Here is a 16,037-nt window from a genome sequence, read left to right as displayed (position 1 = left end):
AAGAAGGGTGAGAGACAGACTAACGCACAGGAGAGTGCACAGGGAAAATGATTCCCATAGCAACTGGCCTGTAAAGAGAAAGGGCCAGAGTTTTAAGAGTTCTGGCAACCGAGCGAGGCTTAACGCCTGGTTTTAAAGGTCAGCATGCTTGCCTGTGGGAGAACTTTGAAGACACTGGGGGTATACTTGCAGAAAAGACAGGTCAAACAGCCCATGAACATACAGTGGGGAGAGCAATCTGAAGAGTGCCTAGGGCACACAGTGGGGAGGTTAGTTGTTCGTTTCTGAGCATGTCCTAGAGGGGCAGCAATCTCAGAGAGACCCCTCTAGGAACAAAGGAACTGGCAGATGCCATTTGCCTCCCCTACCCCTCAACATAAGCACGGGGCAACTTGCAAGAATCAGCACAGCACTGACACTTACTACCTAACTTGCTTACACCAAGTCCCCTCTCCCCTGTCCCCGCATTCCATGTTCTAGAAAACTGCCCTTCCTAGTCACGTGTGCCTCAGTTCCAGCACAGTAGGCCTCCCCCACCCAGAAGACTGACCCAAAGCCCTGTCAATACTGCATCTCCTGACCCGGGAGTTTTGCAACGCCTTGGTTCCAGTGGTGGTGGCTACACATCTCATTTCATGAGCAGACCAGAGTACACCTAGTTAAAACATAACATATTCAGGTCAAGGACCAAATACTGCCCACAACAGGCAAACATAGCCTCTGTAGGCAACTGGCCTAAAGGATAAAGCAGCCAGGACACAATAACAGAGGGCATGCAGCACACATTGGAGACACTCCTGGAAGCACCAGGTCCTGGGGAACAGGGGATACTATACTGCAGGGCACTAAAGGACCTCTTCCTCATAAAGCCATTACCCTCAAGCATAGGAGACATAGCTGACTTTTCTAATGCACAGAAACAGGCACAGAAACTTAGACAAAATGAGAAGACAGAAGAATTTGTCCAAATGAAAGAACAGGACAAGGCCACTGCCAGAGATCTAAGTGAAGCAGATGTGACTAACATGCTTGATGGAGAATTTATTTTTATTTTTATTTTTTTTTAAGTAGGTTCCATGCTGGGCTCCAAAACCAACACAGGGCTTGAGCTCACAACTCTGAGATCAAAAGTTGGATGCTTAACCTGCTGAGCTACTCAGGTACCCCTTGATGGAGAATTTAAAGTAATGATCATAAGGATACTCACGGGACTTGAGAAAGGAATGGAGAACACCAGTGAGACCATTAACACAGAGATAAGGAATAACATATAGAGATAAAAGGCTCAATAAATGAAATCAGATATACACCTGATGGAAAGAACAGAAGACTGGAAGAAGCAGAGGAACAAATTAATAACCCAGAAAACAGAGTAACGTAAGGTAACCAAGCTGATCAAAAGAGAGAAAAAGAATTATGCAAAAGAAGAACAGACTTATGGAAATCAATGACTCCATCAAATGTAATAACTTCTGCAGTCCCAGGAAAAGAAGAGAGAGAAAAGAGGGCACAAAACTTTAAGAAACAACAGCTGAAAAGTTGGCTAATCTGGGGAAGGAAACAGATATACAGATCCAGGAGGCACAGAGAACCCCCTACAAAATCAATTAAAGCAGATCCACACCAAGACATTTTGTAATTAAAATGGCAAAATATAGTGATAAAGAAAAAATATTAAAAGTAGCAAGACAAAAGAAGACAGTTACATACAAAGGAAACCCCTCTAAGGCTATCAGCGACTTTTTCAGCAGAAACTCCAAGCCAGAAAGGAGTGGCATAATATATTCAAAGTGCTGAATGGGAAGAACCTGCAGCCAAGAATACTCTATCCAGCAAGGCTATCATTTACAATACAAGGAGAGATAGAGAGTTTCCTGGACAAACAAAAACTAAAGCCGTTCTTGACCACTAAACCAGCCCCACAAGAAATATTAAAGGGGACACTTTGACTGGAAAGGAAAGACAAAAAAGGACAGTGTGAAGGCAAGAAACATAAAAGCACTAAAAATGAATATTTCTTTAAAAAATCAGTCAAGGAGGGGTGCCTGGGTGGCTCAGTTGTTAAGTATCTGCCTTCGGCTCAGGATGTGATCCCAGAGTCCTGGGATCGAGACCCGCATCGGGCTCCTCCGCTGGGAGCCTGCTTCTTCCTCTCCCACTCCCCCTGCTTGTGTTCCCTCTCTCGCTGGCTGTCTCTCTGTCAAATAAATAAATAAAATCTTTAAAAAAAAATCAGTCAAGGAACTCACAAAATAAAAGGATATAAAATATGACACCATATACCTAAAACATGAGGAGGAGTAAAGAATGGGTTCAAACTTAAACGACCATCAACTTATATGAAGAAGAGGTTATATACACACCTAATGGTAATGACAAATCAAAAACAACAAACATGCAAAGAATAAAGAGAAAAAAATCCAAATATATCACTAAAGAAAATCAGCAAATCATGAAAGAGAGAAAGACAAGGATCAGAGAAAACCTTCAGAAATAACCACTAAACAATAAGATGGCAATATACACATATCTATCTATAATTACTTCGAATGTAAATGGACTAACTGCTCCAATCAAAAGACATAAGGTGAGGGAATGCATAAAAAAAAAAACAAGACTTATCTCTATGCTGCATACAAGAGACTCATTTTAGATCTAAAGACACCTGCAGATTGAAAGTGAGGGGATAGAGAAACATCTATTGTGCAAATGGATGTCAAAAGAAGTAGCAATACTTAAACCAGGCAAAACAGACTTTAAAACAAAGATGGTAACAAGAAACAAAGAAGGACACTATATAATAATAAAGGGGATAATCCAAAAAGAAGATAAAACAATTGTAAATATTTATGCACCCAACACAGGAGCACCCAAATGCATAAAGCTGTGAATAACAAACATAAAGGAATTAATAGATACTAATACGATAATAGTAAGGGACTTTAACACCCCACTTGCATCAATGGACAGATTACCTAAAACAGAAAAACAACAAGGAAACAATGGCTTTGAATGACACACTGGAACAAATGGATTTAACAGATATATTCAGAATATTCCATCCAAAAACAGAAGAAAACACATTCTTTTCAAGAGCACATGGAACGTTCTCCAGAATAGATCACATATTAGCCACAAAACAAGCCTCAACAAGTATATTTATTCTGATGAGCACCAGGTGATGTATAGAAGTGCTGAATCACTATATTGTACACCTGAAACTAATATCACAGTCCTGTTAACTAGATCAATAGATGCAGAAAAAGCACTTGACAAAGTACAACATCCACTCATGAGAGAAACCCTCAACAAAGTAGGTTTAGCGGGTATATATACCTCAACATAAAAAAGGCCATATATAAAGAACCCACAGCTAACATCATACTCAATGGGGAAAAACTGAGAGCCTTTCCCTAAGATCAGGAACAAGGGAAGAATGTCCACTCTCACCACTTTCATTCAACAAAGTAATGGAAGTCCTAGCTAGCCACAGCAATCAGACAACAAAAATATATAAAAGGTATGCTAAAGGAAGAAGTAACTTTCACTATTTGCACGTGACATGATATTAAATATAGAAAACCCCAAAGACTCCACCAAAAAACTGCTAGAACTGATAAACAAATTCAGTGAAGTCACAGGATACAAAATCAATGTACAGAAATCTGTTGTATTTCTATACACCAATAATGGAGCAGAAAGAGAAATTAAGAAAATAATCCCATTTACAATTGCACCAAAAATAGTAAGATACCTAAGAATAAACCTAACTAAAGATGTGAAAGATCTTGTACTATGAAAATTATAAAACACTGATTAAAGAAATGCAAGATGACACAAAGAACTGGAAAGATATTCCATGCTCATGGATTGTAAGAACAAATATTGTTAAATTGTTAACACTACCCAAAGTAATCTACACATTTAATGCAATCCCTACCAAAATACCAATAGCATTTTTCACAGAACTAGAACAAAGAATCCTAAAATTTGTATGGAAGCACAAAGACCCTGAATAGCCAAAGCAATCCTGAAAAAGAAAAGAAAAGCAGGAGGCACCACAATTCTGGACTTCAAGTTATATTACAGAACTATAGTAATCAAAACAGTATGGTACTGTCACAAAAACAGACACATAAAATCAATCAAGAAAATCCAGAAAAAAACCACAACCATATGGATCAATCAATCTTCAACAAAGCAGGAAATAATATTCGGTGGGAAAAAGACAGTCTCTTCACCAAATGGTGTTGGGAAAACTGGACAGCAACATGCAAAAGAATGAAACTGAACCACCTTCTTACACCATACACAAAAATAAATTCAAAATGGACTGAAAACCTACAAGTGAGACCTGAAACTGTAAGAATCCTAGAGGACAACACAGACCTTAACCTCTCTGACATCACCATAGTAACGTCTTCCTAGATATGTCTCCTGTGGCAAGGAAACAAGAGCAAAAATAAACTATTGGTACTTCATCAAAATAAAAAGCTTCTGCACAGTGGAGGAAACAATCAATAAATCTAAAAGGCAACCTATGGAATGGAAAGAGATATTTGCAATGACATACCTGATAAAGGGTTAGTATCTAAAATATATATAGAACTTATACAATTAAAAAAAAGAACTTAGTACAACTAAATACCCAAAAAACAAAGAATCCAATTAAAAAATGGGAAGAACACACGAACAGACATTTCTTCAAAGAAGACAGACAGATGGCCAACAGACACAATGAGAAGATGCACATCATCACTTATCATCAGGGAAATGCAAATCAAAACTACAAATGAGATATCATCTCAAACCTGTCAGTACAGCTAAACTCAAAAACACAAGAAACAGGTGTTGGCAAGGATGTGGAGCAAAAGGAATCCTCATGCAGTGTTGGTGGGATTACAAACTGGTGTAGTATAACCACTGTGGAAAACGGTATACGGGTTCCTCAATAACTTAAAAATAGAGCTACCCTATAATCCAGCAATCACATTACTGGGTATTTACCCAAAGAATATGGAAACACTAATTCAACAGGAAACATGCATCCCAATGTTTATAGCATCATTATTTCCAATAGCCCAGATATGGAAGCAGTCCAAGTATCCACTGACTGATGAATGGATAAGGAAGATGTGGTATATAAATACAATGGAATATTTAACCATTAAAAAGAATGAACTCTAGCCATTTGCAATGACTTGGATGGAGCTAGAGAATATAATGCAAATGAAGTAAGTCAGAGAAAGACAAATACCAAATGATTTCACTCATGTGCAATTTAAGAAACAAAATAAACTAGCAAAGGGGAAAAGAGAGAGACAAACCAAGAAACAGACTCTTAACTAAAGAACAAACTGATGGTTACCAGAAGGGAAGTGTGTGGGAGGAATGGGTGAAATAGGTGATGGGGGTTAAGGAGTGCACTTATCATGATGAGCACTGGATTAAAATTAAAACTTAAAAAAGATAAGCCTCCTTCCTTGTTTATGAAAATCTGATCTTTGGTCAATGTTCTAGCTGCAGGATCCCTGGAAACCTGGTAACAGCATGAAAATGATGTTATTAAATACATTGCCTCTGGCAAAAATTACCTTGATTGGTAAACTGCATCTAGAGAAGAAGCAATGATAAATAAATTATAAATATCTGGTCAAAAGCCATTTATTTGGACTTCCCTGAGTGTACAGTCTATTGTAATTAGACACATTCCTTGCAGGGATCTTGGAAACTATGTCTATGGAATTTTACAGAAGACACTGATTTCCATGGAGGCATGAAACTTCCAAGGCAGATGGATCTGCACTCACTAGGTTTGGATCTCTCTTTTTTTTTTTTTTGCATCTGAGCTGTGACTTGGGAGCTAAAGATAACTAAGTCCTTGATGGTTGTATGGCAGCATGGACTGCTACAGGACTCTGGCACAAGAGGAAGACCTTATGCTGTCTGCTGGCATGCTGTGCTTCCTGTCTCACATCCTTCTAAGTGATTCTGATGCCAAGTGAAGCCCATGGTAGCCTTACAAGTCTGAAATTAAAGTCTAAGAAGATACCCCTTCTCTGTGCTGTTGGGTATTAGAACAACAACAGAACTGCAAGAGAAAAGAACTGACACCCCTATAAAATTTAGTCTTCCTTTCCAAATGCAATTGTTAAAGCCTGCTTTTGTAATTCTTGGGGTTTTAAGACTTTCTTGATATTTTATGTTGGTTTTATGGACCCTATATATACTATTTTTTTCCCATACATACATTACAATAAAGTTTAATTTATAAATTAGGCACATGCACACACAAATACAAATGGGCATTTTTCTTCCATTATATTATCCAACTGGTTGCATATATTAAAGTTATTAACTATTAACTGTGCCCACTCTACTGAATTCTCTTAAAATCTGTAAATCGTTTTTTAGTTTTCTTGAGTCTTATATACAATCAGAATAGATATAGTGATAATTACAGTTCTTAAGTTCTGTACCTCTGATGCCTTTTTATCATCTAGTTGCATGAGCTAGTACCTCTAATCAATGTCAAATAACAGTGGGGATAATGGACATCCTTGCCTTTTCCTGATTTTAATCAGAATGCTTCCAGTGTTTCTCCACTAAGTTATATGGTGGCTTTGGGGTTGAGACAGATATATTTTACCATGCTAAGGAATTACAGATATACCCCTATTTTAATAAGAATTAAAAAAAAAATAATACCTATATAATTATATCAAATGCCTTTTAAATATCTAATCAGGATCAATTAACATGGTGAATTATGTTAACAGTTACCCCAATATAGAATCACCCTTTCATTCCTAGGTTATATCCCACTTGGTCAAGGTTTATGTTTATGGGCTACTGAATTATGCTTGCTACTATTTTAACTTGCAATTAACTTGTAATAGATGAAACAGTTCTAAATTTATATATCAAGTATTTCAATGATACACACACAAACACACACACAATTCAATGTGTCAAGTGCTATCCTTATGACTTTATGAATATGAACTCATTTAACTCTGTGAGTTTGGTACTATTAACCCCAATTTATAGATGAGAAAACTGAGGCATGGAGATTAAATGACTTGTCCATCACACAATAGCTAGGAAGTTGGTGATGGGATTTATACACAAAAATCTAATCCGGAGCCCATCCTGTACTCTGTTGCCTTTAAATTTTTTGTGTGCAAAAGATTAGCTAGATTAGCTAATGATTTGTTTTTCAGAGAATCAACTTTATTAGTTTCACCATTTTTTGTTGTTTCTAATGTATTTCCTGTTGTTACCTTATTTCCTTCTTTCTCCTTTCCTCAGGTTTATTTTGTTGTTCTAACTTCTTCATTTAGATGTTTATTTTTTCTTGTTAAGTTTCAAAGGCAAAAAAACTTCCTTTGAACACTTTAGCTACATACCCCAGGAACTCAGGATAGTGTTTTTATTGTAATTTCTAAATTACTCAATAATTTCCTCTTCGTCTTTGAGGTTTTTCTTGTGGCCTGATTTTTTCCCAAAGACTTATTATTTTGTTTAACTTTTATTATGAGATATTTTATCCTTAAAGATAATACAAAATTTACAAGTACAGTTTCAAAGATAATAAAACAAATACCTGTGTGGCCACTACCCAGATACTGAAGTGTTGTGGCCCCATTTTGCGAATATTCCATGGGCAGCCAAAAAAGTGTACATTTTCTCTTTGTGGATATATAATTACACGTATAGTAGTACCCCCTTATTTGTGAGGGATACATTCCAATGCCACCAGTGGAGGCCTAAAACCATGGATAATACTGAACCCTGTATATACTATATTTTTTCCCATACACACAATAATAAAGTTTAATTTATAAATTAGGCACAATAAGTGACCAACAACAATTATAACAATATACTGTAATAAAGTTATCTGAATGTGGTCTTTCTCTCTCTCAAAATATCTTATTATACTCTACTTACCCATTTTCTTGTGATGACGGGAGATGATAAAATGCCTATGTGACTGAGATAAAGTGAGTTGAATGATGTAGGCACTGCAGCATTGGGCTACTACTACCTTCTGTTATATGTCTGGAGGATCACCTGCTTCTGGAGCATGGTTAACCATGGGTAACAACCACGGAAAATGCAAATCACAGATAAGCAGGAACAACTGCATATACACATTAGACCAGTCATTAATTATTTTATTTAAGCCCATTCACTTTAAACAATCTTTTCCTGGTGCCAATTATTCCCTAAAAAGGAGGACATTCTGTGGCTAGAAATAAAATTTCCATTCCACCCCAGAAGATTGCCCTAAAATCTTAGGATACACTCTTTAGTAACACTTACTGAGAAACCTGAAGGAGATCCAGGAGAAAATTTTAATTTAATGGTTGAAAAATAAAACAAACACTGCCTCTCATTCCCATAAATGTAAAAGTAAGATATAAAGTACCAACACTTATGTTAAGTACTAAACTATGTATGGCGTGAGACCTTATAACTCCTAGCTTACCCTCATGGCCCCACACTGCTAATGTCTCAGTATGCTACAGAACAAAGCCTATTTTGGTTTTAACTTAAGGCCTCCCTTCTGTGTAATCACATATCCAAGTTTCCAGCAATTCCTAGTTATATAGCTTTTCCCAGAATTAAACCAGGTATGTTTTGTACCAACATGCGTTTCATCTGGTTAATTCAGACTCCTCCCTTAAGATCTAGCTCATGTGTCACCTCTTCTACAGGCCTCCCCAGTACACTGGCAGAATTAAGTACTTCTTCCTGAGTACTCTCACCATGCAGTACACAATACTATGTGATCCCTCCCTCCCTTCCTTTTAGAACATTCTAACACCCACAAATTCAGTCATCTAATCATATAAATCTGCCGTATGTTACCTGAGAAAGTCTATATGATTCTACTATCTACTTTTTCTAAGAATGATATTCTAAAACAAAGATCCTTAATTATTTGATTTGGGTCAGAATTCTGTGACTCTGTATTAAGCTTCCCTATTCTGTGAGACCAGTCTGTAAAAAAGCTTCTTACCGTAACAAAAATATTGGGAACCAAATGCTTTATTGTGGAGGATCTAAATGAAGATACCCTTTGAGGTAATCTTCAGTTGGGCCCACATTTCCATTTTCTCCTAAGGCTTGAAGAGATAACAATATGAGTAGAAGGTATACACCAAAGTGTTAAAATGAGTAAGGCCTATGAGAGTGTTTCGATGTCTTCTGAAAATGCTTTAAGGGTCACAATGGAGGAACATGTGAAAAGGAATGGCGAGGCACAATCGATGGGACACAAAGAAATTCAACACTATGAGTCAAAGTAAGCCCAAAGAGTTAAAGACAGATGAAGATAGAGATACTTGTGGTTATGAAGGACTGGATTGCGTCGCCCTTAAAAAACCTGATGGCTATGTAGGGAAAAACATGTACTACCCCTCACCAGGGAATCATGATACTTTATGAAGATCCAAGGAAAGTATATGCAACTAGGTTGCCCATGGGTTGAATATATAAGAAGAAAATATGCATCACCTAGACAGGACTGCATATAACTAACTAGAGCAAAAATTTCAGATTCCTTATGAAGAAATTTTACCCCAAAATAGTACTTTGGGCCAAGACAGAAGATCACTATTGTGTCTTTTGTTAAGTCACAAAAATAGGAAGCAAGGAATTGAATTATCAGACCTCCTCTTGAGGAGCCTGCTTTCCTGATTAGGGACAGGTCCTATATCCAAGGCTTTCTAGAATACTGGTTGTTTTGCATGGTGTTATAATTAGGTTACTAAGCTTGATAAAAAAAAATTCCAATGCTTGTAATTATGGCTCATCAGATAATGAGAATTAGTAAATACTTTAAACACAGCCAGCATGTGTTTGTATTTATGTCTTGCACATGAAAAGGAATCATCCACATCAAATATTTCTGTACAATGCAGTGAGCCAGTAGTAGTATAGTACTGTAGAGTAGTGGCTCCCAACGTGTAGTAGACTGTGGATTCCTGGCAGGGGTTATGTTATATCTCCAAGCCCATTTTAAAAGGGTCTGCAATGGGACACCTGGGTGGCTCAGACGATGAAGCGTCTGCCTTCAGCCTATGTCATGATCCCAGGGTTGTTGGATCGAGTTCTGCATTGGGCTCCTTGCTCAGCAGGGAGCATGCTTCTCCCTCTACCTGCCACTCCCCCTGCTTATGCTCTCTCTCTGATAAATACATAAAACCTTTAAAAAAAAAAAAAGAGTCTGCAATGTCAAAATCATGACATCTCCTTGTAGCAGCAAAAATTACATAGGAAGCCAACAGCAATCATTTTTGTCTAGCATTTTGTACTTTTTATTCTCTAAACATACAACCTCCCAGGATCACTCTACTGTTCGTAAGCTCTTCACTTTCTCATCACTGCCACAGAGCCTATCATCCCCAAACCACAATAATCCTTAATATTTTCTCACTTCCTATCTTCTGCCTTTTATTCTTCAAACCTAATTGTTAGGCTTCCTGAAAAGGGTTAAGTTCCTTTCTCAGATATTACTGTACTACTTCTACTCCTATGCAATTGTGTCTATAAGAATTCCCTACATAATTTTTCTTCTTATTTGTCCCCATCTAAGAGAATAAGACGATTCCAAGGCTTTGAAAGAGGTGCTTCTTTCACAAATACACAAAGAACACAAATACTGTTCCCCTTTTGCCTACTCTTCCAAAAAGGTCCTGTGCCTAATCCTCCTTGCCACTGGCCTTGCACATTTACTGCATGCAGTTGTAGGTAACCCCTCTTGCATACTATAACGATCTCTGAAAAAGGGTAAGGGAGAAATAGAAAGAGTAGGATTCTTCTGGTTACGGTGTTATCAAAGATAACACTACAAGTTCTTACCACGAGAAAAAAAAATTATAACTCTGTGTGGCGACGTTACCCAAATTTATTGTGGTAACCATTTTGCTATATATACACATAGCAAATCATTATGTTTTATGTCTAAAGCTAACACAATGTTAGATGTCAATTATATCTTAAAAAAAAAAGATAACACTACAAAAAGACCTGCAGGTCAGTACTAGACACAATAAGAATGCTTCTATAATTTGAGAAAATCTTCACTCTCTGAATTTGATTCCTATTAAATCAAGTCTCCTGAATGTCAATGGTAGACTTAGATACCATACATTAACCTAAGGAAATGATGAAACCCTTTGCTAGAGTCAAGCAAATCCACACTTGTTTTGTTTTTGTTTTTTTTAAAGATTTTATTTATTTATTTGACAGAGAGAGAGACAGCCAGCGAGAGAGGGAACACTAGCAGGGGGAGTGGGAGAGGAAGAAGCAGGCTCCCAGCGGAGGAGCCCGATGCGGGTCTCGATCCCAGAATGCCAGGATCACGCCCTGAGCCGAAGGCAGATGCTTAACGACTAAAGCCACCCAGGCGCCCCGCAAATCCACACTTGTAATACCTCTCTCCTTTGGAGCTATTTAGAGCTGCCACTTTTTTTTTTTTCTTTTGTGGATTTTCTTCTCACTTTCTTGATGGTGTCTTTTATTTTTTATTTATTTATTTTTGCAGGTTTTTTTTTTTTAATGTTCAGTTAGCCCACGTATAGTAGTACCTCATTAGTTTCATCAAAAACTAATGATGAGCTGCCACTTTTCAACTGATTCTTGGCTTTCCAATTATTAATACTTAACTTTTGGAGGGACATTTCTAGCATCTTCTTAGTGCAGTCAATTGCAAAGCTTAACCCCGCAGATCTACTTATCCACATTAATACAGAATTGAAGGTATGCTCATTTCTAACAAAGGCATGCAAACAAGTTCTTAATAAGCCTACAACATGCAAAATTCACAAGAATTGCCACTATAAGCACAGCAGTAAAATCTTGAAAAGACTCAGAGCAATTTATAAATTCCAAACTAAGTGAATAAAAGTAGCAACTGATATATTTAAAAAATTAGAATTTTTTTAAAATGCTTTTCTTAGAATGCTTGTTCAACTAGATATGTTATGAAGAAAAGCATTCATGGTCAAAGTTTTGGAAGTGCTACATATTATATCCCAAACTTTGTTTAGCTATGGAAATCTTTGTGTATAACATTTTTCAAGAGGATAATTTGTGAAGGTTTTATAGATTAATAAAATTTATTTCAAATGATATTCTTCATATTATATTAGCTCAAATAGTGCTAAATCAACATTTATGCCTAGAATTATACCATAAATAAATAAAAAACCATTTGTTACAGGAAAGGCGTAACTGGATGAGACTACGAGCATATCATACTCTGAAATCCTAGTCTGGGAGTATCCTAGTCAAGGATTATGCTCCATAAACCTAATGACCTTCTTTCTGCATGGTGGCAGAAGAGATATTCTCAAAATCGTTTCAAAATGAATTGATCAGGATTCAACCTATTTCAGTGATTTTTATGAGTCAAGAGCCTCCTGATATATGACTGCCACTCTTGCCTATCTCGAGTCTATTCTTCTTCAAAATGCTACCAGTTATCTTCTAAAAGACACACTGATAGTGACTTAAAAACCTTTCCATAGCTCCCAAATTTTCTTTCAAAGCAGCAAATCCAAAATTCTTAATGTTGCACATCTGGTTCCCATCTACTTTTCCAAATTATTCTGCCACTTTCACACTACCTGTTCCAGTTCTAGCTACACAAGGTAGTTATTATTCACAGATTATTATTTCATGCTTCCTTCCCTCTGTGTCCCCTCTTTCTTTTCTCCATTTGTTAGATTACTGCTCATCTTTCAACACCCAACTCGAATGGCTTTTCAAATTGGCAATAATACAACATACTTTTCATAAATGCATTTCACTTTTCATTTCAGAAAAGTCACTACTGTATTTAATTATGGAAGAGTAGTGTTTTTCATCTATGAATACATGAACACTATTGACTTTGATTGTATTTGTAGTGGATATTCTAAAAACTCACTGCTATCTCTCACAGATTTAACTCTTAGATTCAATTCCATAGATGCTTACTAAATATGTGCTACACACAGTTTTGTTCTTAAGACTGGGCCCACAGCCTTTACTACAGCTAAATGCAAAAGCAACAGTATGTTAAGTGGGATTTTTCCTCCTGTTCCAAAGCTGTGGCTAAGGCCCAAAGCTGAGGATAATTAAGTACCCCTTATTTTAGCTTAAGAAGCCAACTGTAGTTGGTACCAACCTATTCGCTCAGAGTTTAGTGAGAAGCACTAGTTTACTGAACCAGCTCCTATTGTAACAATGATCATAACACTTGCCCCTCAATGTGAATCTAAAAAGGTTAAAAAGAAAGAGGAGGATATTGGGCTTTAAGGGGAACAGAGTCTTTGGAGAAAAAAGAAGTTGTCATATCTGAATCCAGAGGGTAAGAATCAAAGTTTGAGGTTATCTAAAAGAAAGACAGACCAGTATTTTATTCCCTATTTGGTTACCTGTACAGGCAAATGACTTACTGATTTGCCCCCCTGTTATACACACAAAGGAAAAGAGAAATAGGGAGAAAGTATGGTGGGGAAGTGTCAGGTAGAGAGACAGGCAAGACTATGGCCTGGTTCCTGGGGCCTGGTTCCAAGAGGTATGAAAAATGTAACCTTTCCCCCAGTGTGCCTGCAGGCCCTAAAATTGGCACTGGGAGGTAGATTTGACTGTAAAGTCTTGAGGCAAAAAAAGACAAACATATCAAAGTCCCATGGTGTGAATGCCATCATTAGTCCAAAGATGTAACCAAATCTTCCAAGGGATTGCCAATGCCTATAAAAATAGGATAGGATTGACCTCACTGTTAGCAGAATAAATGGAAGCTACCACTCATCTACATTTATTGACAATGAGCTAGAACAGCAGTGTTGAACAACCAAGAAAGAGCACTGCCATCTCAACAGTGAGATAGCATGTAGAATTCTGCCTCCACTATCACTCCTCCTAGTTTCAACACCAGGAAGAAAAACAACAAGAAAAAGGGAGGGCAGACATGTGTGACAAAAAGAACTTACTCACCCACCCCTAAAGTTTTCATCCCCAGATTAAGGTCTATTCAGTCCTAGGAAAAGAGAGAAGAGTACTGAATCAACTCTGTGACTCAAGTTATAAAACGAAGGGAACTAATTCATAAATACTGGCATGAAACTAGAGTGTTTAAACACTGCAGAATAGTGACAAGATGCTGTGAAAGCGATTGACATCCAATCGGAAAGGGGAGTCAGACATGGTGGAGTTGGCAGGCAGTTACTAGGTAAAAAGCAAAACTGATCTGTTTAGATCACAGTAAATTGAGATCCTCAGTGAACTGGTTACACATAGATGGAGAGCCTCTGAAATTAGTTTCCATATATACTGGTGTTCTTAGCTTTCCATCTCTCCATTCCTTTTTTATATAATAAATGAAATCCTGGTATGAGCTCTATTTTACTATGATATTTAAGTCTAGAACCTGGTCTATCAATTTTCTCACTACCATTTGCTGTTCTTTCTGAAAAATGGTAAGCAGGTAAGAGCTATACTTCTATATGAATGGAGAAATAAGCATTACTAAGGATGGAGGAGGCTAAAAGTAGTAACAGGTTTTTCAAGTAATAAAGTGAAAGAGACTGATGAGAACAAAGTTCTTGAGCAAAAATTAATTTGATACCTCAGTGCTTTCAATGTTCACCTTTTAATGATCCAACCAAAGAAGATATCCACAAAGTGGCTTATCTGACAAAGAGCAAAAACTAGTATATTGTAAATGGACACTATTCAATTGTATGACACAGAGGAAGACAAGTGAAGGTTCTAAAGAAAGAGAGTAAGAGAAAAACAAGTGAAGGCTGGTCAGAAAGTGGGACCTGAACTGGGGCTGTACATGGAGGGTGAACAGGCATGGATGATAGACAGAGCAGAACAACTCCTAGATGGATGAGAGACAATAATGTAAAGTGGCTGTGACACAGTGCAATATTAATACATACCGAGACTGAATTGCGGGTAATGCTCATAAATCTAACTGCAATTAGTACAGGTTTCTGGATTAGGAAGGACATGAAAAGGAAAGCAGAAGGTTAGAATGTACATGTCATTGCCCCATTAAAAGAGAAGGTTTAATCTTTCAATGGACTGAATATATCCATCTTCTGCAGCATTAGTTTTGAAAAAATAAAATTAAAAAAAAAAAAAAGCACAGCGTGTCTAGCTGCTTTGAAAAGTAGCTTAAGAGTAAAAGGTCTCTTCCCTTTCCTCTTCTAAATTGGGCCTTTTAGAACTGAGCTCCTGAAAATTCAGACTACCAGAAAGGGTTTCACTTTTAAATGGGGTTTCTGTTTTCATTTTCTAGGGAAAAGATTTAAATAGTGTCCTACAATTAACTTTATTTAATACCTTAACTGCCTGAAAAAGTCTACGTTTATGCTTGTTTTTAGAGAAGACCCTTCACTAATTTAATCAACTGACATATTTGTTAGGATTTATTCTGTGCCAGGCAGTTTAAGTACTAAACAAAGAAACAGAGTTATTTTAATCTAAAGTATAAATCATGAAGATATGGATGAAGTATTGCTGGGTCCCTGGAAAAGCATGAACATGATGACAGGGAAGCCTGCTTCTCTTTAGAGACTTACTGGGGATCTAACTGGGTCTTCATTACTACAGTTTTGTTTTACAGTTGAGGGGAAGGGCAGCAAATGATTAAACTTTAATGCAGCAGTAGTTTTCTAGTAATCCAGACCCTACCGATCGTTGGTCAGTAAGAACTGAAGTTGTTTATGTATAGGTCACCGGTTACAAAGGAAGATATTAAACAGAAAAGTGGGCAAATGGAGAAAATAAATCATCATTTTTGTAAGGCTTTTCCCAAAACCTAACAATATGCCCTTAAAAATCTTTGTTTGATAATAGTAGACTCATAGATGGAATTCCATTTCCTTATAAATCACATTCTTGCATATGATTAAGTTCTCTACATCGCAGGAGTATTGGCAGGAACATCAAAGGTGACATGGTTGAGGGTGGGAACAGATGGTGGAAGGAAGTAGAGAAAAAGTTAGGATAGATTAAATTTTCAT

General features: G+C 37.1%; 1 protein-coding gene across 11 annotated transcripts in view; it reads right to left on the bottom strand.

Annotated features, from left to right (window-relative positions):
- Positions 1–16,037, bottom strand: part of MYO9A (myosin IXA) — a 307,312-nt gene that overhangs the window by 29,767 nt on the left and 261,508 nt on the right. For 8 of the 11 annotated variants that reach the window (XM_034660724.1, XM_034660725.1, XM_034660722.1 and 5 more), the window contains one exon: positions 14,949–15,002. The exons of 2 other annotated variants lie outside the window; for them this stretch is intronic. In XM_034660724.1, coding sequence (XP_034516615.1) covers positions 14,949–15,002 — 54 coding nt within the window. Of the gene's footprint in view, positions 1–7,898; positions 9,135–14,948; positions 15,003–16,037 lie in introns of those variants that run through there. One more of the 11 variants, XM_034660732.1, reaches the window with a different exon arrangement.

The sequence above is a fragment of the Ailuropoda melanoleuca genome, chromosome 5 (assembly GCF_002007445.2).
Source record: "Ailuropoda melanoleuca isolate Jingjing chromosome 5, ASM200744v2, whole genome shotgun sequence".
In the NCBI taxonomy this organism is placed as follows: Eukaryota; Metazoa; Chordata; class Mammalia; order Carnivora; family Ursidae; genus Ailuropoda; species Ailuropoda melanoleuca.
Note: the sequence above shows the minus strand (reverse complement) of the source record. Positions and strands in the feature narration are given on the sequence as shown.